Here is a 24660-nt window from a genome sequence, read left to right as displayed (position 1 = left end):
ATCTTGTTAAATTGGCGTTATTAGGAAGGAAGCCCAGGGGACAAGTTCCTATAAAGCAAGGAGGTAGGTGAAAGGTCACAGATTATTTTGGTTCACTAATAAAACTCAGGATAAAGAAATCCACCCTGGAAATTCTTATTTTCAGACAATCCTGATCAAAATGATGAGACCAGAAATTCTAGTCTAGTTCCTAACCATGTACCCATTTTCGCTCTTTATTCTTCAGGTGTCCCCAGCCTTTGTTCCCCTCCACCACTAGGCCCCTCTAACTTTCTACCCAACAGCTATCTATGAAAGTCTCTGATATACTCACTACAGTGGTTTTGCTATAGACACTATATGTCTCCCTGCCTAGAAGAACTGATATTTACAAATAAAACTGAACAGACTCAATGATACTTTAGTCAAAGGAATACATTTCTGACTGAGATTCCAGACCTCATGGTTTTGGGGAGAGAGGGCAGGAGTGGATATTTGAGAGCATGGAAAATGGTACGTGTCTGCCTCTTCCTGGCATCCTCTACCCGCATTTAAAAGCATAAGGGAAAAAAGCAAAACTCTCTGGTAAAAAGCTAGGTGATTAAATACAATCATAACCAAATGGTATTTTCAGAGAGCACTGACATGTGTGTTGTTAATGGCTAAAATGAGGCTGTATCTGCACTACACTTACATAGCTGAGCATGGACAGTAATGAATACACTTACAACCCACCCCCATTTCCATGCCCACTCCAGAACCAAGTAAGAGCCACTAGCTACCATTAGATTTGAACTCTTAGGAAAACTAGAAAAATTACTTTGGCTTGTTTTGTATCAGATGAAGCTAGTACTAACTCTGAGCCTTGCTGTGGTGATAAAATCAACTTTGGGGAGTAAGTATGGTATAGTATAAAAGAACACAGAATTGAGTCAAGGGCTCTGGGTTCAAAATCTCAGTTTGACTACTATTTAGCTTACCTTTTTGAGCCTCAGTTTCCCCATGTGTAAAACGTAAGTCAGATGACTTCCAAAGGTCTTCCAATTACAAGACTCTATTAGCATTGTCATCTAAGGTATAGAAGCAAGTTCCTTCATGTCATTCATTTATGATTACTGATCCAACATATATTTATTCTGCCAAGTACTATGAAGGCATAAAGTAGGCAAACCTGTCCCTGCCTTCACAAAACTTATAGTTTGGGTGTGGGGAGAAGACAGCTAATTAAATGAGTAATACTAATGAAGTATGGCATTATAAAAAATTTCAGGGCCCTAAAGGATCATGAGGAGGGCAACTTAGCTGAGCACAGGGAGTCATGGAAAACCTCTTGATGTACTTAAGTACTTAAGTTGAGTCAGGCAAAAGGATGTAGAATGTAGCCAGACCCAGCTGAGCATATGACAGAGTGAGAAGGGAAGAGTGTTTCAGGTAGAGGGCATGGCATGTGTAAAGGTCTAAAAGCAAGAGAGAGACAAGTGTAAATAAACAACTGGAGGAAGTCCAGCCTGGCTGGAGTATAGAGATGAAGGAGGCTTGCAAGGCCCAGACCTGGCAGGACTCATAAACCATGTAAAGGAATTCAAGCTTTATCCTAACAGCAATGGGAAATCATTCAATGGGTTTTAGGCACATGATCAGATTTGCAGGTTAGAAAGCTCCTCTTGACTGTAGTGTGTGAGGAATAGACTGCAATTTAGAGAGTGAAATAACATGATAAAAGGAAGAGATGAGATAGAGACAGAGACAGTGACAGTACACACACACACACACACACACACCCCATAGAGATATCCTTTAATCACTGTAAGATCAAATGTCGTTAAGTTTGAAAGTCTACGAGTTAAATGGAACTCTGGAAAGGTAGGTGTTGTGTTTTATCTTTTCTAGATGACTAATTTTGACAGAATGCTAATTACTTGCCATCTCTGAGTCATCACAATATCCTATCCTAGAGCTAGGCTAGGTACAAGGCAACTACTCCCAGCTTTCAAGACAGAATTAGCCAAATAATCACCACACAACTAAGAACAAGAACAGATCCACAGGAAGAGGAGTTGGGGGAGGAAAGAGAGGCAATATCACATGTCTTTCACTGTGATTATCAGGAGCTTCAAATCTTCCAAAGTATGAATGGGCAAAGAAAGAGGAAATTAGAAATTTTTCCTTTGACTGGATATGGTCAAAGGAAAAAAGCCCAGTGGGGGCTGGCCTTCAGACAACCTGAATTGATGTCCCAGAACTGCTGCAAAGTAGCTGCGTGATTTGGGCAACTCAAGTGCCTCAATTGTCTCATATGTAAAATGAGAGAGTTGGACTAGATGACTTCCTAAAGCTTAGAGTTCCACAAGTCTTGTTTAAGAGCAAACATGATGCTATTGATGACTGGGCTGTCCATCCCTGTCTGTGCATGTGGCTCTCTCTGTGTCTTTCTTTCTTTTCTCCTGTGTAGTTCAGTCAGCAATTTTAAATTTTGTAATGCTAAAGATCCTCTTAAGAATAGGAACATATGTTGAAGTTTTGCATCTCCCTCTCTGTCTTTTTTAGGTTGACTGATTCTCTGCTTTTGTATCGCATCACTATCTCTCTTCTTCACCCTCACAAAATTAGTTAAAAGTTTTATGCTTAAGTTTCCTATGTGGATTTAACCCTATCTGTCTCCTTTTCCCTCTTTTCTGTTTGTTCATTCCCCCTGGTTCTCATCCACCCCCTACACCTTAGATTTCTCCTTTTACTTTGATTCATTATGACCCCTACAGGCATTGCTTAGTACTCTACTGGTGCAGTAAAAGACAGAAACACAAAATGGACATTATAAACATGCCTACTTATTTACTACAAGGCTATCATTCTGTCTGAAGCCATCTCACACCACACATAGAGCACTTATTTGCTGGGGGCCCCTCCTTGCTTTTTCCTCTCTGAAAGACACAGTGCTGGTATGCTCTAGTGACATCCCCTTCTAGAATGTACTTCATGGGGGTCCAGCTTCCAAATTACACTCCATTCAATCTGACAAGTATTTATTGAGCACCTACTGTGTGCCTAGCACTCAGCAAGATTCTCCAGGGACTGCTGGGGTCTCTAAACAATACAGCCTAATCCTGACACAGCAGGAACTGAACATTATTGCACTGGCTTTGTTTGGAAGGAAAGGCTGGGCTGAGGTTACAGCATGCAGACTTCATTCAAGTCCCTTGGCTTGGAAATAAGGCTGGATGTTCAACAAAAGTGGGAAGTTGAAATCAGCCTGAGGCTTTAATTCAGTGCATAGTTTCATTTGAACCTTGGAGTTACCTTGCGTGCATCAGAAGGGTACAATTCATTGCTTACCTTCCACAGAAGGTTCCTCTTCAGAGAGTTTCAGCATTTCTAAGATGTCTTTAAAGCCATAATCTGTCACTTTTAGTACAAAACGCCCATCTACCACACAGTTCCGAGATTTTAGCCTCCCATGAACAAACTCTCTGTGGTGTAAGTACTTCATGCCCTGCAGATGACATAACAAACTTTATTTAGGAACTTATTTAACTATTTTGTGCTTTTAGAGCCACTTTTATAGATTGTTAATGGCATGAGCTATTATGATCCAGAATTCTGCCTTTTTCTCTTCTATGCAGGCAAAGCAAACCTTCAAATAAGATTTTTAAGTCGCTTCTTGCTCTAAATGTTAGGCTTTGATGAAGAATCATATCTTGTGTTTACTGAAAATTATGTGTTACTGGGAGATTTATTGACATTTCAGACACAAGATGGATCCATACACATATAATTGCCATGAACTGAGAGATTCTGATTTTCCTCAACCTTAGACTAATGCAACTCTCATCCATTATTGGCAGGAATGGAAACCAGTATGACTTATTGGGTGGGCAATTCAGCAAGAGCTATAAAAAAATTCAAATACCATATGCTGTATCCCACATATTCTACTTCTCCAGAGAAGTACATATGTTTGCATATATACATAAAGGAAAAGAAGAATTCTCATTGCAGCTTTGCTTTTACAATCTCATATAATTGGAAGTACACTCAATATTAATAAGGGACTAGCTAGATTCATCATATTCTGCAGCACTTAAAAAAAAAAGACAGATCTGTATGTACTGACAAAGATACAACACTAAACCATAAAGTAAGTGAATTGCAGAACTATGTGATAGCCTATATATTAAAAACAGCCAATTGTGGTGGTGCAGCCTATATTCCCAGCACTTGGGAGACGGAAGATGGAGAATTAAAAGTTCCAGGCCAGCCTAAGCTACAAAGTAAGATCCTGTCACAAAAGAAAACAACAAAAAACAAAAAATGAATTACAAGTCATCAAATTGTTATCAGTAGTTAACTTTGGGAGGAAGAAATGAATAAATGTCAGTATATTTCCCATATATATTTGCATCACTTGATTTTTAAATGTTAATTTAATATTATTTTAAAAATTAAAAGAATACAACAAAAAAAGAGAAGAAAGCTTAATATTACTGATCTCTGTGCTTGCTTCGCAGCCTTTACATGACATTCAAATGCAATCTACCAGAACTCTATCAGACGGGTTAATCATTCAGCATACAAATACATCCATATTCTAGTGCAGTTGTCTCAGAACTGCTTATGCCAAAAGTCCTTTTAGGTATCTGGCTGTGCTTTGCAATCTGGCATCCCTCGCATTTGGATGCTTTACATCTTGTGCTCTCAAAAAGGCTGCACTCTCTGTAAGTACTTCCAAGCAGAGTCTACAATGGTCAAGTTTCTTCCAGGATATTTAATGTTTGGGTCTCATTCATCACAGGCCTGAGAGGACTATTATGTAGAGGCCTCTCCCTTATCTCGGTGTGGGCTTCACTTATAAGGTGAGTAGAACAAGTACTAGAATAGGAAACAGGAGGTTTTTATTTGCTATTAAATAGTTAGCTGACAAACATATATTAAGTACCTATGATGTGTGCTACTCACTGCATAACAAAGTGTGCCTCATTTAGCTTCTCTGAGCCTCTGTAAAAGAAAGGTAATAACACCTATCCTACAGAGAATGGGAATAAGATAATGTCCTCCCATTCCAAGTGCCCTTGAACAGGTTTAGGTCACCACAGGAAATTCTTGACTGTGATCAATATACAGGAGGCTCAAAAGTAGCTGATTATCCAGATCAGATCCATAAAATGCATATATATGCAATTTTGCATAGCATTTTATGGAGTTCATGGGCTCCACAGAAGCCCATCCATTAACTCCCATGGCTGTGAGTAGTCATTGGTACAGAGAATGGAGGTGCTGCCTTCGAGAATCAGTGGTATTTTGGCTTTTCACTGGTACTGAGTGCCACATCCATGCCTAGGCATGCGAAGACTCATCACCTAGTTCTAGACTGAGCCAACTTTTAGTTAAAACTAGAAGTGGCGGTCTAAGCAGCATCAAAAATTCTGGGAATGAGCAGCTTACCACATCCGCAAAGCAGACAAATGGGATGGAGAAAAGACTGCTTAAGGCAGAAGAGGGCTTGATGGCAAACAGGAAGTAAAGAAAACTCTGGCCCTCAAACTGAGAAGAGGCACACTTTCTTTTCTCTTCCTCCTCCTCCTTTTTTGGAGGTACCTGGGTTTGAACTCAGAGCCTTACACTTGCTAGGCAGGGGCTCTACCACTTGATCCATACCCCTAACTGGCAAACATTTCCTGTATCAGTACCTTATGACACATATGACCAAAAGGAGCTCTGAGAAGGGTAGGGATCCAAACCTTGGAAAGGAAGGTGGAGAAGTGTAAGAATCACAATCATCTAAAGAAAATAAAACATCTCAAAACATTAAAGTTCGAATCTATAGGGAAAATCTAAGATATCCCCAGTCTTTCCATCAACCTTGATGAGATCCAGTAGGAGTGATGATTTAAACATCCAGTCCAGTTTCACATCCTCATTTGTCAGTAGGTCTTCTAGACTCCTTCGAGAACAGAATTCTGTCACGATGGCAAACATCCCCGAATCACAGAAGAAACCCAATAAAGGGTTAATATTCTCATGACGCAGGTCTTTCAGCTGGAAAGAGAACAAGTCTGGAAATGAGTTCTCCCAACAAGTCTTTACATAAGAGCCCAGTGCAACTGACACCTTGACATCAGACTTGTGAGACGCTGAACAGAACACCCAGCTGAATCTTCTCAGACTACTTATTGACAGAACTGAGAGAAAATAAATTGGTGTTTTAAGCCATTAAGGTTGTGCTAATTTGTTACAGAAGCGATAAAAATGAATGCAATAGCCACAAGAGGGAATTTTAAGAGGGATCTTTTTTTGGCATTCTTATAAATAAATGCTAGAAATGCTAGAGCTGAAACTTTCCTCTTGATTTCTTTGAGATTCTCTGGAATGCAACTTAATGATCCAAGAAGACTAAAGAGGGTTAGTACAGTTAAAGGCAGAACAGGTTGCCTTTTTTGGAGGGTTATGCCTGAGAAACAGGAGCGAACACAAGATGGAGTGAATCTAACTATAACTACAATATAGCCTCAGTTCAGGTATATAATTGATGGGATTGATGGGATTAGTCCCTTATCCTGTCCACCTAACAGATAAAAAAGGAAAATCTTCACTGGCAGAAGAACATACTACCTAGAGGCTCTGCAGTTTCTTTATATAAAATGTCTAGCATATAACAAAAATTAAAATTACTAGATATTTGAAAGAGCACAAACAAAGGAAGTCACAAGGTAATGGAACAATGTCTTTCAATAATTACTAGACAAAAACTATAAAATATGGATAAATTTTATAAGAAACATTCAAAGGCAGGGGAGAATACAGGTAAAGTTTTCTTGAAAGGAAACAAAAATGGGTAAATTCTGTGTTTTTCTTCAAGGACAAAAAAATTCATTCTTCACATCAAACCAACAGACTTTCTAAAATGTATCAACAATGTCTAAAATATCTTAGATGTTCAAAAATAAAAATCCCAGGAAAATGTGACCTATACTCAAAAGGGAAAAAGGTCAGTAAAATTCAACCCTGAAATAACACAAATGGTAGAATTAAGAGAAAAAGATTTTAACGGAGATAATATAAATTTATTTTAGGACTTAAGGCACAACATATGCAAAATAAATATACAGGTATGGAACATCAGCAGAGAAAGAAAAACTATAAATAGGAACCACTTGGAAATTAACTAAAGTGAAAAATTCATTAGATGGGCATAGGAAATGACAGAAGAGTAATGGACTTAAATATTGTTCAATAGAAAATGTCCCAATTTGAGCCAGGCAAGGTGGTACATGCCTGTACATGCCCAGCTACACAGAAGATGGAGGCAGGAGAATTGCAAGTTCAAAGCCAGCCTAGGTAGAAAAAAAAGTAGTGAGACCACGTCTCTAAAACAAAATAAAAACAAAATGCTGGGGATACAGTTTAAGAAGTAGAGCACTTGCCTAGCAACTGTGAAAAGTGTAAGGTCCTGAGTTCAATCCCCCATACAGCAAAAAAAAAAAAAAAAGAAAAAAAGAAAATGTCCCAATCTGAAAAAAAGAAAAGACTGGGAAAAAAATGAATAGAGCTTAAGGGATAAGTAGGACAATATTAAGTAGTTCAGCACACATTTAACTTAAGTCCCAGAACAATATAAGAGTGATTGGGGCAAGAAAGAAATATTTTGAGAAATGGCAACCAAAAACTTTGTGAATTTGGTGAAAAACATCAACTTAAAGGCCAAGAAACTAAATGAACCCCAAGCAGGATAAATATAACATATTTTATCTCCTACAATCCAAAGATCAACTTAAAGATCCATGAAGCTCAGTGAACTCTAATTGTACCTTGATATGTAGTAGTCAAACTCCTGAAATCTAAAACTTTAGATTTAGTCAGAGAAAACTACATATTACATACAGAAGAATGAAAAATGGCTGACTTCTCATTAGAAATAAGAGAATTTAGAAAATAAAGGAATGACATCTTTAAAATTTCAAAAGGTAAAAGAACTGAAATTATCACAAATAATAAACATGTTGATAAATACAACAGAATATGTTTTCTTTCATTATCTTAATTTCTATAAAATATATGTGAATGTTTAGAGTTTAAAACTACATGTTAGTCATAACGTACATGAAGTTAATATATATGACAACAGAAGACCAAAGAATAGTAGCCAAAGTAAATGGAACAATGCTTTTTCAAATTTCCTATGTTTTAGAAAAAGTAATACAATATTAACTTGAGGTAGATTATGACAAGTTTAAGATACCTATAAGAACTTCTGGAATAACCATTCAAAATACAAAGAAGTTCAGCTGAAATACAAAAATAGGAAATAAACTGAAATGCACAAAAATATTTTTAGCATAAAGGAAGACAGGAAAGAAGGAACAAAAGAACACGGAGATATAGATGAGACAGAGGATAAGCATAGAAAGACCAAAATTTCAACCATATTAATAAGTGCCTCAAATGTAAATGGAACAAACAACCCAATTAGTTGACAGATACTGCAGAATCGTGGGAAAAACAAGAACTAAACATATGCTGCCTAAAAGAGATGAACATTAAATCTAAAGATACAAACAGACAGAAAGTATAGAAAAATTAAATGAAAACTAATAAGAAAGATAAAGTGGTTATATTATTATTAGCTGAAACAGAAGTGAAGAAAATAAAACTGGAAATGAGGAACATCTCATAATGATAAAATGTGTATGTGCAGTGGTGTTCTGGAGCTGACTTATACTGGACCACAAGAATAAGATTTTGATTATTTCTTTAAAAAATTTTTATTTTATCATTTTTACATTTACTTACTTAATATTTCTTATCAACTCTGTATTCAATAGCATCACCCAGGTAGCTTAAAATCAGTCACAATGGTGGAATTTATGAAACAGAAATTAGAAAATGCTCCAAATTAGAAATTTTTCTCATATGGATTGTTGTTAAGCATTTACAAGCATACTAACATTTATGTCATTAATAACAGAGCTTCAAAGTACATGAAGAAAAGAATTCAGAATTAGATAGTAGGATAGTTTTAATAGAAATTAATAAAACATACTGACAAAAAATGTTGTAAGGATGCATAAGATCTGAATGACCCTATCAACCATCTTGACTTAATTGATATTAGTAGATTTCTACACCCAACAACTACACAATATGTACATATTAATTTCAAGTTCATATGGAATGCTCACAAGAGAGACCACCTAGTTAACCATAAAAATTTTGGTAAATTTCAAAAGACTAAAATTTCAGATTATATGCATTGACCATAACAGAGTTAAGCAAAAAATCTATTAATGTAATCTCTAGAGAAACCCCAAATGTCAGGAAATTAAGCAACATATTTCAAAATAATGCATGGATCAAAAAAAATTGGAAATCATTAATAGCTTAAAACTGAACAATAAAAATACAGCATATTAAAATTGGTGGATCCACATAATTATACCCACCTGATTTTTGACAAAGGTGCCCAAAACATATGATGAAGAGGACAACCTCTTCAACAAATATTGCTTGGAAAACTGGATATATGCATGCAGAAAACTGAAACTAGATCTGCGTCTTTCATCCTGCACTAATATCAACTCAAAGTGGATTAAGGACCTTAATATAAGACCTGAAACTTTGAAGTTAGTGCAAGAAAGATCAGGGAATACACTGGAATTAATAGACATAGACAATGACTTCCTCAATAGAACTCAAATGGCTCAGCAACTAAAAGAAAGGACTGACAAATGGGACTACATGAAATTTAAAACCTTCTGTACAGCCCACAGAATGGAAGAAAGTCTTTGTCAGCTATACATCTGACAAGGAATTAATAACTAGAACATACAGAGAGTTCAAAAAACTAAACTCCCAAAAAAATCAATGACCCAGGGGAGATTCCAAGATGGCAGGTAGAGGTAGGAAGCAGAAAGCGAGCCTCCTATAGTGAAATCTTGGAGAGACGCTGGAGACACACTTTGCAGGCATAATCACTGAGAAAAGGCATAACTTTGACCCCTCCACACCTCCAGCCAGTGCAGAGAATCTTCACTTCATGTTAAACAGAGAAACGAGGAGGGCCCCCAGGGCCGCCAGTGGCCAGCACCCATACGGCTTGGGAAGACGCGGACCAGGTGAGCTTCGCGGTACCGAGGTACTCCCATAGACAAGCCTGGGCCAGAGCAGCATAGCCCCCTGGACAGACTGACGTCCACCCGGGGAAAAAAAGAGAAACTGAGTAACTGAGTAATAAGCAATAAGAACAATTAAGACACGCTGGAAAGAGGGTGGGGGGCCCTGAGCGCTGAAGATTGGGGGAAGGGAATCCTTCCCGGGACTGTAAATAAACAAGCCAGGCGGGCCAGAGAGCCTCTGGCAGGAGCGGGGCGCATGCCCAGCAACCAGGAGTGGGGAAGCTTGTGAGAGGAGGGAAGACCCACTTCCCACGTGAACTGTAAACAAACATGGCGGCCAGCAGGAGCAGCAGCACCGCCCAGTAAGCAGGAGCAGGAAAGCTTCTGAAAGTGGCAGTGGGAGAAAAACTTCAGAGGAGAGGGGGGAAGACCCACCTCCCACATGAACTGTAAATAAACACGCAGGCCTGACAACGCGGGGGCAGTGTCACCTTTCCCAGTGCTTGGAAAGGGGAAAGCCTGTAGCAGAGGCTCCCGCACAGGAGAACTCTGAACAAACAAAGCCTGTGGGACCAGGTGAGTGCAGCTCACCCCAAAGATCTGCATAAATAACGCCGCCAGCTACAGCAGGCTGAGAGCAGCAGGCAGGCAAGCCACAGTTGCAGATACCACTCTCAGAACTGTCTCCAGACGTTTTTTTTTCTTTTTCTCCCTACCTTTGATGAGAGAACAACCGAATTACACCTGCAAGCCGGAAAAACTTACTGAAACTGTATTGCATTTGAACTTGGGACACTTGGTGGGGCTTTGTGTGTGTGTGTGTGTGTGTGTGTGTGTGTGTGATTTTGTAGTTTTGTTCTACTTTATGCATCCCTTTTGATGAGACAACTACAGAAAAACATCTGAGGCACCAACTCCAGGACTGGAGATTGAGACGGACACCCAAATTATTAAGACTGAAACTGCATTGCATATAAACTTGGAAGTTTTATGTTTTTTTTTTTTAATTTTCTATTTTCCATTTTATTTTAATTCATTTTTATATATAGATATTTCTTTCATTTACTTATTTTTTATTTTTTTTTATCTTTGATTTTCAATCCTCCCTCTGTCTCTCTAATGTCTGTTCAGCTTACTGTCGATTAGTACACTAACACTCCCTGTTTATACCTTTGAAACTCTCTTGTCTGATACCTTGTTCTGCTTTCTCCCTCTTGTCTGAATATTTGTTTTCCCCTTTTCTTTAACTTCTTGCTTTCCATCTCAGCTCACCCTTCCATTCTCAATATTACCATTGTTATTATTACAAGCTAGAAAATACTTAATTGCACACAGTACAGGGACAGTAACAACACCAAGGACAATGACGGGAAGACAGAAAAAACAGGGAAACCAGTTTCCCCACAGCAAAAAATTAGTACAGGAACCAGAGGGGAATGAAGAGAACAGAAACTCAGATCCAGACTCCAACAAAATGAAGATAAACTATGCCAAAGGACCCAAGGAAGCCCACAAAAATAATTTAAAAGAAGACATACTACAAGAACTCAATGAGAATTTTATAGAGATGATACTGGATAGGGTCAACCAAAATGTACAGGAGACACTCAAGAAATTCCAAGACAACAAAAACAGAGAATTTGAAAAAGCAAAAGAAGAAATAAAGGAAACCATAGAAGCACTGTATAAACACCAAAGTGAAAGAGAGAACACAATGAATAAATGGATAAATGAACTCAGGACAAAAATAGACAACATTAAAGAGGAAAACTGCCAGGATATGGAAAACCTCAGAAAAAAGAACGAAACAGAACTGCAAAACAAAATGGAAGGCCAATCCAGCAGAATAGAACAAACAGAAGACAGAATCTCAGAACTTGAAGATGAAATGGTAATTAAAGGAAAAACTGAAGAACTATTAATTAAACAACTCAAGACCTGTGAAAAGAAAATGCAAGAACTCACCGACTACATCAAAAGACCAAACTTGAGAATCATGGGCATCGAAGAAGGAGAAGAGGTGCAAGCGAGGGGAATGCGTAATCTATTCAACAAAATAATAACGGAAAATTTCCCAAATCTAGAGAAAGATATTCCCATACAGATGCAAGAGGCCTCCAGGACACCAAACAGACCAGATCAAAATAGAACTACTCCACGACATATCATCATTAAAACAACAAGCTCAGAAACTAAGGAAAGAATATTGAAGGCTGTAAGAGAGAAAAAACAAGTAACATACAAAGGTAAACCCATCAAAATAACAGCAGACTTCTCAACAGAAACATTAAAAGCAAGAAGAGCGTGGGGTGAGATCTTCCGGGCACTGAATGAAAATAACTTCAACCCCAGGATACTCTACCCAGCAAAGCTATCATTCAAAATAGATGGAGCAATAAAAGTCTTCCATGATAAGCAGAAACTAAAACAATATGTGACCACAAAGCCACCATTACAAAAGATTCTGCAAGGGATCCTGCACACAGAAAGTGACACCCAACTTAACCATGAAAAGGCAGGAAGCACCAAACCACAGGATAAGAAAAAGCAAGACAGTAGAGAATAACATCAAGTTAGGTACACACAATCAAACCTTCAAACAACTAAGACAACTAAATGGCAGGAATCACCACATACCTATCAGTACTAACGCTTAATGTTAATGGACTTAATTCACCCATCAAAAGACACCGTTTGACAAAATGGATGAAAAAAGAAGATCCAACAATTTGTTGCTTACAGGAGACTCATCTCACCGACAGAAATAAGCATAGGCTTAGGATGAAAGGCTGGAAGAAGATTTACCAAGCCAATGGCCCCCGAAAACAGGCAGGAGTAGCAATACTTATCTCTGACAAAGTAGACTTCAAACCTACATTGATCAAACGATATAAAGAAGGACATTCCATACTAATAAAAGGGGAAATAGACCAAAAGGAAATAATAATCATCAATCTGTATGCACCCAATGTCAACACACCCAATTTCATCAAACATACCCTGAATGACCTAAAAGCATATATAAACGTCAACACAGTGGTTGTGGGAGACTTTAACACACCATTATCATCAATAGATAGGTCATCCAAACCAAAACTCAATAAAGAAATCCAAGATCTAAAATATGCAATAGATCAAATGGACCTAGTTGATGTCTACAGAACATTTCATCCAACCTCTACACAATATACATTCTTCTCAGCAGCCCATGGAACCTTCTCCAAAATAGATCATATCCTAGGGCACAAAGCAAGCCTCAGCAAATATAAGAAAATAGAAATAATACCGTGCATACTATCTGACCACAATGCAGTAAAAGTAGAACTCAACAACAAAAGTAAAGACAAAAAACATGCAAACAGCTGGAAACTAAATAACTCATTACTTAATGAAGAATGGATCATCGATGCAATAAAAGAGGAAATTAAAAAGTTCCTGGAAGTCAATGAAAATGAAAACACAACCTATCGGAACCTATGGGACACAGCTAAGGCAGTCTTGAGAGGAAAGTTTATAGCCATGAGTGCATATATTAAAAAGATTGAAAGATCCCAAATCAATGACCTAATGATACATCTCAAACTCCTAGAAAAACAAGAACAAGCAAATCCCAAAACAAATAGAAGGAGAGAAATAATAAAAATAAGAGCTGAATTCAACGAAATAGAAACCAAAAAAACCATACAAAGAATTAATGAAACAAAAAGTTGGTTCTTTGAAAAAATAAACAAGATCGATAGACCCCTGGCAAACCTGACTAAAATGAGGAGAGAAAAAATCCAAATTAGTAGAATTAGGAATGCAAAAGGGGAGATAACAACAAACACCATGGAAGTCCAGGAAATCATCAGAGACTACTTTGAGAACCTATATTCAAATAAATTTGAAAATCTTAAAGAAATGGACAGATTTCTAGATACATATGATCATCCAAAACTGAACCAAGAGGAAATTAATCACCTGAATAGACCTATAACACAAAATGAAATTGAAGCAGCAATCAAGAGTCTCCCCAAAAAGAAAAGTCCAGGACCTGATGGATTCTCTGCTGAATTCTATCAGACCTTTAAAGAAGAACTGATACCAACCCTCCTTAAACTGTTCCACAAAATAGAAAGGGAAGGAAAACTGCCAAACACATTTTATGAAGCCAGTATTACACTTATCCCAAAACCAGGCAAAGACACCTCCAAAAAGGAGAACTATAGGCCAATCTCCTTAATGAACATTGATGCAAAAATCCCCAACAAAATAATGGCAAACCGAATTCAGCAACACATCAAAAAGATTATTCACCACGACCAAGTAGGCTTCATCCCAAGGATGCAGGGGTGGTTCAACATACGAAAATCAATAAACGTAATAAACCACATTAACAGAAGCAAAGACAAAAACCACTTGATCATCTCAATAGATGCAGAAAAAGCCTTTGATAAGATCCAACATCATTTCATGATAAAAGCTCTAAGAAAACTAGGAATAGAAGGAAAGTTCCTCAACATTATAAAAGCTATATATGACAAACCTACAGCCAGCATTATACTTAACGGAGAAAAATTAAAACCATTCCCTCTAAAATCAGGAACCAGACAAGGATGCCCACTATCTCCACTCCTATTCAACATAGTACTGGAATTCCTAGCCAGAGCAATTAGGCAAGAAGAAGGAATAAAAGGAATACAAATAGGTAAAGAAACTGTCAAAATATCCCTATTTGCAGATGACATGATCCTATACCTTAAAGACCCAAAAAACTCTACTCAGAAGCTTCTAGACATCATCAATAGCTATAGCAAGGTAGCAGGATATAAAATCAACATAGAAAAATCATTAGCATTTCTATACACTAACAATGAGCAAACTGAAAAAGAATGTATGAAAACAATTCCATTTACAATAGCCTCAAGAAAAATCAAATACCTAGGTGTAAACCTAACAAAAGATGTGAAAGACCTCTACAAGGAAAACTATACACTTCTGAAGAAAGAGATTGAGGAAGACTATAGAAAGTGGAGAGATTCTCCCATGCTCATGGATTGGTAGAATCAACATAGTAAAAATGTCAATACTCCCAAAAGTAATCTACATTTTTAATGCAATTCCCATCAAAATTCCAATGACATTCATTAAAGAGATTGAAAAATCTACTGTGAAATTTATATGGAAACACAAGAGGCCACGAATAGCCAAGGCAATACTCAGTCAAAAGAACAATGCAGGAGGTATCACAATACCTGACTTCAAACTATATTACAAAGCAATAACAATAAAAACAGCATGGTACTGGCACAAAAACAGACATGAAGACCAGTGGAACAGAATAGAGGACCCAGATATGAACCCACACAACTATAAGCAACTTATCTTTGACAAAGGAGCTAAAAATATACGATGGAGAAATAGCAGCCTCTTCAACAAAAACTGCTGGGAAAACTGGTTAGCATTCTGCAAAAAACTGAAACTAGATCCATGTATATCACCCTATACCAAGATTAACTCAAAATGGATCAAGGATCTTAATATCAGACCCCAAACTCTTAAGTTGATACAGGAAAGAGTAGGAAATACTCTGGAGTTAGTAGGTATAGGTAAGAACTTTCTCAATGAAACCCCAGCAGCACAGCAACTAAGAGATAGCATAGATAAATGGGACCTCATAAAGCTAAATAGCTTCTGTTCATCAAAAGAAATGGTCTCTAAACTGAAGAGAACACCCACAGAGTGGGAGAAAATATTTGCCAACTATACATCAGACAAAGGACTGATAACCAGAATATATAGGGAACTTAAAAAACTAAATTCTCCCAAAACTAATGAACCAATAAAGAAATGGGCAAGTGAACTAAAGAGAACTTTCTCAAAATAAAAAATTCAAATGGCCAGAAAACACATGAAAAAACGCTCACCATCTCTAGCAATAAAGGAAATGCAAATTAAAACCACATTAAGATTCCACCTCACCCCTGTTAGAATAGCCATCATCAGCAACACCACCAACAACAGGTGTTGGTGAGGATGCGGGGAAAAAGGAACCCTCTTACACTGTTGGTGGGAATGTAAACTATTACAACCACTCTGGAAAAAAATTTGGAGGCTACTTAAAAAGCTAGACATGGATCTACCATTTGATCCAGTAATACCACTCTTGGGGATATACCCAAAAGTCTGTGACACAGGTTACTCCAGAGGCACCTGCACACCCATGTTTATTGCAGCACTATTCACAATAGCCAAGTTATGGAAACAGCCAAGATGCCCCACCACTGATGAATGGATTAAGAAAATGTGGTAGCTATACACAATGGAATTCTATGTAGCCATGAAGAAGAACGAAATGTTATCATTCACTGGTAAATGGATGGAATTGGAGAACATCATTCTGAGTGAGGTTAGCCTGGCCCAAAAGACCAAAAATCGTATGTTCTCCCTCATATGTGGACATTAGATCAAGGGCAAACACAACAAGGGGATTGGACTATGAGCACATGATAAAAGCGAGAGCACACAAGGGAGGGGTGAGGATAGGTAAGACACCTAAAAAACTAGCTAGCATTTGTTGCCCTTAACGCAGAGAAACTAAAGCAGATACCTTAAAGCAACTAAGGCCAATAGGAAAAGGGGAACAGGTACTAGAGAAAAGGTGAGGTCAAAAAGAATTAACCTAGAAGGTAACACCCACGCACAGGAAATCAATGTGAGTCAATGCCCTGTATAGCTATCCTTATCTTAACCAGCAAAAACGCTTGTTCCTTCCTATTATTGCTTATACTCTCTCTACAACAAAATTAGAAATAAGGGAAAAATAGTTTCTGCTGGGTATTGAGGGGGGGGGAGAGGGAGGGGGCGGAGTGGGTGGTAAGGGAGGGGGTGGGGGCAGGGGGGACAAATGAACCAAGCCTTGTATGCACATATGAATAATAAAAGAAAAATGAAAAAAAATAAAAATAAAAAAAAATCAATGACCCAATGTTGAAATGGGCCAACGAAGTAAACAGAGATTTTTTAAGGGAAGAAGTCCAAATGGCCAAAAAACACACAAAGAAATGCTCAACATCCCTTGCCATAAAGGAAAAGCAAATCAAAATCACTTAAAATTTCACCTAACTCTTGTTAGAATGGATACCACCAAGAACACAAGCAACAACAAATGTTGGCAAGGATATAGGGAAAAAGGTACCCTCATACACTGCTAGTGGGAATGTAAATTAGAACAACCACTGTGGAGGCTCCTCAAAAAAAAAACTAAAAATACAACTGCCATATGATCCAGCAATTCCAATCCTAAGGATATATCTGAAGGAATGTAAATCAGGTTACAATAAAGGCACCTGAACACCCATGTTTATTGCAGCATTATTCACAATAGCTAAGCTACAGAAACAGACAAGATGCCCTGCTACTGATGAATGGATTAAGAAAATATGGTATTTATGTACAGTACAATGTTATTCAGCCATAAAGAAGAATGAAATTTTGATGTTTGCAGGTAAATGTATGGAACTGGAGAATATCATTTTAAGTGAAGTTAGCCAGGTTCAGAAGGCCAAAGGCTGCATATTTTTCTCATATGTGGATTATAGACCTAATACAAATACAAGCAATATTATGAAAAACAGGTCATTTTGAGGGGAGGTCACACACTAGAAAGGGAGGTAAAGAAAGTGAATATGGTTGATGTACTTCCTGTACAAGAATTAGTATAGAATTTTTAAACCTTTTAAAATCACAGTAAGAAGGGGACTAAGATAGAAAGGAGAAAAATAGAGGAGATAAACCAATTCTGGTTATAATACATATATACATGGAAATGTCACAAGGAAACTCCCTGTATAGCTATCTTAAGCAAACAAAAATGTCATATTTTACAAAATCAGAGAACAGGAGGGCAGAACAGATACTGTCTGGGGAGCTGGTACCAGTGAGAGGGGGCAGGATATAAGGAAAGGGTATAGGAGGGTGAATATAATGGAAATACTGTGTACTCATGTATGTAAATGGAAAAATGAGACCTGTTGAAACTATTCCAGGAAGCGGGGGGAGGAGAATGACAGAGGGGGTGAATTCAACTATGATATATTGTAAGAACTTTTGTAAATGTCACAATATACCCCCAGCATAACAATAAAAAAATTTTAAAAACTATGAACATATCACAAATGACTAATTGTATTTTGAATTATAAATAAAAATGCTATTTTTCAGTGAAAAAATGATAAAAAAAATAAAATCGGTGGATCCAGTGTAGTGGTTCGTGCCTATAATTCCTGCTCCTGGGAGAGGCTGAGGCAGAAGAATTGTGAGTTCAAGGACAGTCTGTGTTACATAGTAAGACCCTGTCTCACAAAAAATAACAACAAACAAACAACAAAAACTCTTAAAAGTGGTGGGCTGGAGCTACAGTAGGGCTTAAAGAGAAATATACAGATTATAAAATAAAGAATGCTTAAACCAATAATCTGTGTTTGCTAGGAAAGGGTGAACAAATTTAAAAAAGTATAAGTAGAAAGAAGAAAATAATAATGGCAGAGATTATGCAAATAGAAACAGAGAGGAAGAATTAACAAAGTCAAAACTTTGTTCCTTTTTTTAAAAAAATGCAATAAGTTGCTAAGTCTCTAACAAGACTGATTAAGAAAAAAGAAAAGTACAAATAATCAGTATCAGGAATGAAAGAAATGGTAGCATTATATGTCTCACAGACACCAGTAAGATAATAAAGGAATTTATAAACAACTTTACACTAATAAAATTAACAATTTAAAATTTGGCATATTTCTTGAAAAACATGACTTATTAAACCTAGTAAGATATAAAAATCCTAATAACCTTATATTTAGCAAAAAAATTGAATTCGTTTTCAAAAATATCCCCACAAAGAAAATCCTAGGACCAGATGATTTTGCTGATGACATTTACTAAGAATTTAATAAGTAATACCAATCTTAAATAAACTGTTTCAGAAAATGACTTCGAAAATTGTTTTATGAGGCAAAACATAACCCTAATACACAAACCTGATAAACATTAAGATTGTAGACTAATTCTCCTCATAAACATAGATGCAAAAATCCTTTTCAAATATTAGCAAATATCCAGCAATATTTAAAAGGGATAGTATATAATGAGCAAGTGAAAGTTATCCCAGAGATATTAAGGTTCATTTAATATTTATTTTAAAACAATGTAGTTTACCATATTAACAGAGTAAAAGCATACAGCCATACAATCATTACAATAGATAGAAAAACTTATTTTTGAGAAAATATAAAACTGCTTTGCAAAAAAAAAACACAGAAAATCAGAAGTAGAAGGAACATGTCTGTTAAACCTAAGAGTTAAACATTGAATCCTTTTTTACAGCCAGGAACATGGCAAAGACATATTCCCTCACCATTTCTACTCAACACTAGCAACAACCTCAAAACCCTAATGAGAAAAATTAAAGAAAGCCTAAATAAATGGAAACACGCACTTCATTAATAGATTGAATGGCTCAATGTTGCTAAGATGTTCATTTTACCTAAATCTATTTATAAATTAATTGCAATCGCCATCAAAAATTCTAGAAGTCCTTATTGAAGTCATTGGCAAATTCATTCTAAAATTCATGGAAAATTTAAGACTTGATAATATCCAAAATGATCCCCCAAAAAAGAACAAGTTGGAGGGGTTTAAATCACTTGAGTTTAGGACCTATTCTAGAACCTTGATCATCCTCAAGTTATGGTATTGGAATTATGCATACTAATGGATAGAAAGAAACAGAATAAGGAGTCCAAAAATATCCACACACATACAAATCAGTTAATTTGCCACTAAGTGGCAAAGGAAAAAGGAAAACTTTTTCTTCAAAAACAACTGTCACTAGAACATTGCATATCACTGTAAAAGAAATTAACCTTGATCACTATCTTAGCTCCTACACAATAAATAAATCAAGACTGATCATAGACCATTCTGAATGGATGGAATAGGCAAGGATTCTTTTCAAAGGCCATCAAAAAGAAACAGAGAGCAAGAAAGTGAGAAAGCAAGAGAGAGTAAGAGAGTGAAGAAAATAAAATGATAAATTAGACAACTAGACTTTATTCAAACTAAAATTTTTGCTGATCAAAAAATCATTAGCAACTACTCAGGAGACAGAGGCAGGAGGATTGTGAGTTCTAGGCCAGCCTGGGCAAAAGTAGTGAGACCGTGTCTCAAAATGAAAAGGGCTGATGATGATGATGTAGTTCAAGTGGTAGAGTATTATCTGATATGCATGAGGCTTTGGGTTCAATCCTTGATACTGCAAGAAAAAAAAAAACATCATCAAGAAAATTCCCCCAGTCATAATGGGACATGCCTATAATCCTAGATACTCAGGAGGCTTTGGCAGGAGGATCCAGGAGGATTGCAAGTTTGAGGCCAGCCTGGGCTACATAGAAAGACCCTGTCTGAAAAAATAAAATTTAAAAAAGACTGGAGACATATTTTAGTGGTAGAGCACTTCTCTAGCATGTACAATATCCTAGGTTCAATCCCAGGACCAAACAACAACAGGAAGGAAGAAGGGAGGGAGGATGGAAGGGAAGGAAGAAAGGAAGGAAGGAAAGAAGAAAATTCATAGAAACAAAGTAGAGTGGTGTTTATTAGAGGCTAGGGTAAGGGGAAAGGAGAAGTTTTTTTTAATGGGTATAGAGTTTCATATTTGCAAGATGAAAAAGTTCTGGAGACTGATTTTATAACACCATGAATGTACTTAACACTACTGAACTATACAACTGAAATAGTTAAGATGGGGCTCCAGGTGTGGCTCAAGTGGTAGCATGGCAGGCTAGCAAGTACTAGCCCCTGAGCTCAAATCCCAGTACTGCAAAAAAAAATGTGAAGATGGTAAATTTTATGTTATGTTTCTACTGTAATAAAAATGTTTCTAGTTTAATTATTCATAATACCAAAAAATAGAAACAATCCAAATGTTCATCAATAGAAGAATGAGAAGTAAAATGAGAAGTATTCATAAAATAAAATACTACTAAATGAGATACTGCTAAATGCAAAGTCATGAATTAAACTTTAAAATGCACTGTGGTGAAAGGAAGAAACCTGGTACAAGAGGATACTGTATCATTTATCTATATGCAATCCAAGAGTAGAAAAAAACCTAATCTATTAGAAATCGAACAGTGGTTGTCTCTGGAGTAGGAGAAATGACTGAAAAGAAGGAAAAGGAAGCTTTCTGGGTGTTGGACATATTTTGCATCTTGCTTGGAGAATGATGACACAGATTTATGTAATTATCAAAATTACTTGAAATAAATGTCTAAAATATATGTTAATTATACCTGCATAGAAACATTTTAAAAACACAATGAGACACAAAATGAAACACAAGGTGAAATACATCAGTCACAAAATGGCAAATAGTATATGATTCTGCTTACATAAGATAGCTAAAGTATTCAAATTCATAGAAACAGGAAAAACAAAGATGTTCACTAAGAGCTGGTGGGGGGAGAAAAAAGTGAAGAGTTGTATAATCAGTATCTGGCCGGGTACCAGTAGTTCACACCTGTAATCCTAGCTACTTAGGAGACAGAGATTAGGAGGATCATGGTTTGAAGCCAGCCCAGGCAATAGTTTTTGAGACCCCATCTTGGAAAAAAAACCTACACAAAACAGGGTTGGTGGAGTGGCTCAAGTGGTAAAGCACCTGCCTAGCAAGTGTGAGGCCCTGAGTTCAAACCCAGTATTGCCAAAAAAGAAAAAAAGTTCTGAAGGCCTACTGCACAACAATGCAAATATACTTAGAACTACTAAACTGTGCATTTTGAGATGATAAATGTGTTTAAGATGATAAATGATTTTTAGTGTAGCTAAAAATAAAACACAAAACCAAAATGATATAACCCTATAAATCCACTAAAACAGGTAAAGTTAAAAAGACAGGGCTGGCTACAACTGATGAATGGATCATGAAATTGTGGTATATATATATATATATATAAAACAGAGTATTACTCAGCCACAAGGAATAATGGCATGGGATTTGAAGGTAAATGGATGCAATTGGAGGACATCAAGACAAGTGAAGTTAGCCAGGATCAGAAACACAAAAGATACATGTTTTCTCTCATATGTGGAAGAAAGATCCAAAGATAAATATATACACAAAAACAAACATAATTATATTTAAACTTAGTTATAGAACATGTTTGTAACAGTGCAACTACTCTATGGAACTCAGGGAAAGAGAGAAAGGAAAAGAGAACGATAGAGCAACAGTAATATCACATACCATAAGACGTGAAGGTAGAGGATATAAGAACGTGTATAGACATGAAAAAATGCTCACCATCTCTAGCAATAAAGGAAATGCAAATTAAAACCACATTAAGATTCCACCTCACCCCTGTTAGAATACCCATCATTAGCAACACCACTAACAACAGGTGTTGGCGAGGATGCGGGGAAAAAGGAACCCTCTTACACTGTTGGTGGGAATGTAAGCTAGTACAACCACTCTGGAAAAAAATTTGGAGGCTACTTAAAAAGCTAGACATTGATCTACCATTTGATCCAGCAATACCACTCTTGGGGATATACCCAAAAGACTGTTACTCCAGAGGCACCTGCACACCCATGTTTATTGCAGCACTATTCACAATAGCCAAGTTATGGAAACAGCCAAGATGCCCCACCACTGATGAATGGATTAAGAAAATGTGGTATCTATACACAATGGAATTTTATGTAGCCATGAAGAAGAACGAAATGTTATCATTCCCTGGTAAATGGATGGAATTGGAGAACATCATTCTGAGTGAGGTTAGCCTGGCCCAAAAGACCAAAAATCATATGCTCTCCCTCATATGTGGACATTAGATCAAGGGCAAACACAACAATGGGATTGGACTTTGAGCACATGCTAAAAGCTTTAGCACACAAGGGAGGGGTGAGGATAGGTAAGACACCTAAAAAATTAGTTAGCATTTGTTGCCCTTAATGCAGAGAAACTAAAGCAGATACCTTGAAAGCAACTGAGGCCAATAGAAAAAGGGGACCAGGAACTAGAGAAAAGGTTAGATCAAAAAGAATTAACCTAGAAGGTAACACCCACGCACAGAAATCAATGTGAGTCAATGCCCTGTATAGCTATCCTTATCTCAACCGGCAAAACCCCTTGTTCCTTCCTATTATTGCTTATACTCTCTCTACAACAAAATTAGAGATAAGGGCAAAATAGTTTCTGCTGGGTATTGAGGAGGGGGAGCGGGAGGGGGTGGAGTGGGTGGTAAGGGAGGGGGTGGGGGCAGGGGGGAGAAATGAACCAAGCCTTTTATGCACATATGAATAATAAAAGAAAAGTGAAGAAAAAAAAAAAAGAAAACCTCTTGCAATTGCTTTAGGTGGGGTAGAGAGGGGGATGAGGGGGAGAGACGATGGGGCAATGTAACTAATGAACAATATAAGTCTAATCGGAATTGTCACTATGAAATCTATTCTGTATCATGAATATATCCTAATAAAAATTTATTTTAAAAAAGAAAGTTAATTATAGTCAGTCAACAATGGACTACATATGTGACAAAGGCTAAAACATTCCCATTGCCCAGTGTTATCATAGTCACCATAATGTCATAGCCCAAATGCATTACTCATGTATTTGTGATGATGCTGGTATGAACAAGCCTTTTGTACAGCCCATAATATAAAAGTTAAGCACATATAATTAAGTATAGAACATAATACTTGATAATGATAATAGATGATTATACTACTAGACTAAAAAAAAAAAGACAGGGCTGGGAATGAAGCTCGGTACTAGCGCATTTGCTCATCATATGGGAGGCCATGAGTTCAATACCAATCACTGGAAAAAAAAAGACTGATAACATCAAATATTGGCAATGTCATACTGCAAAGGAAAGCAAAATAGGAATAGTGTTTTTTTAAAATTAAATGTCCTCTATCTTTAACCTAGAATTTTCACCCCTAAGTATTTATCCAAGAGAAATTAAAATACATGTTCATAAAAACACTTGAGCAAGAATGTTCATAGCACCTTTATTCCCAGTAGCCAAAACGGGAATCAGCACAAATACCCATCAGCAGGAAAATGGATTGTGCTCTGTTCATGTAATGGAATGGAATACTATTCACCAAATAAAAAGAAACAATCTATGCATTCAATAATATGGATGAGTATCAGAATCTTTATTCCATATGATTGCACTTACATGATGTTATAGAGCAAGAAAATTAATATAAGGTAAACAAATAAACAGAAGAAACAGAAGAGTTGTTGCCTATGCTTGGGGTTGGTACAAATTTACAAAAGGACACAAGAGAAAATTTTGAAGAAAATGAACTGTTTTGTATCTGGAGTCAGTGGTCTTTTACTATAAAGGTATAAATAGTAAATATTTAAGGTACTGCAAACCATCTACAGTTTCTATTGGAAAATTTTTGTTTTCTTTTTCTATAACCCCTTTTAAAATGTAAAATACAATCTTTGCTTCCAGTCTGTAAAAAACAGGCAATGGGTCTTAGTTTGCTAATCCCTATTATCATAATGGTAGAGAAATGATGG

At 36.8% G+C, this 24660-nt stretch overlaps 1 protein-coding gene across 1 annotated transcript in view; it reads right to left on the bottom strand.

The window, feature by feature from the left end:
- The window catches only part of Gucy2f (guanylate cyclase 2F, retinal), a 103000-nt gene that overhangs the window by 24256 nt on the left and 54084 nt on the right, over positions 1 to 24660 (bottom strand). Inside the window, exons 8-9 of the mRNA XM_074062464.1 lie at positions 5836 to 6012; positions 3313 to 3469 (exon numbers count right to left, since the gene is read on the bottom strand). Of these exons, the coding sequence (XP_073918565.1) occupies positions 3313 to 3469; positions 5836 to 6012 (334 nt within the window). The remainder of the gene's footprint in view (positions 1 to 3312; positions 3470 to 5835; positions 6013 to 24660) is intronic.

This window comes from Castor canadensis, chromosome X (assembly GCF_047511655.1).
Source record: "Castor canadensis chromosome X, mCasCan1.hap1v2, whole genome shotgun sequence".
NCBI lineage: Eukaryota > Metazoa > Chordata > Mammalia > Rodentia > Castoridae > Castor > Castor canadensis.
Note: the sequence above shows the minus strand (reverse complement) of the source record. Positions and strands in the feature narration are given on the sequence as shown.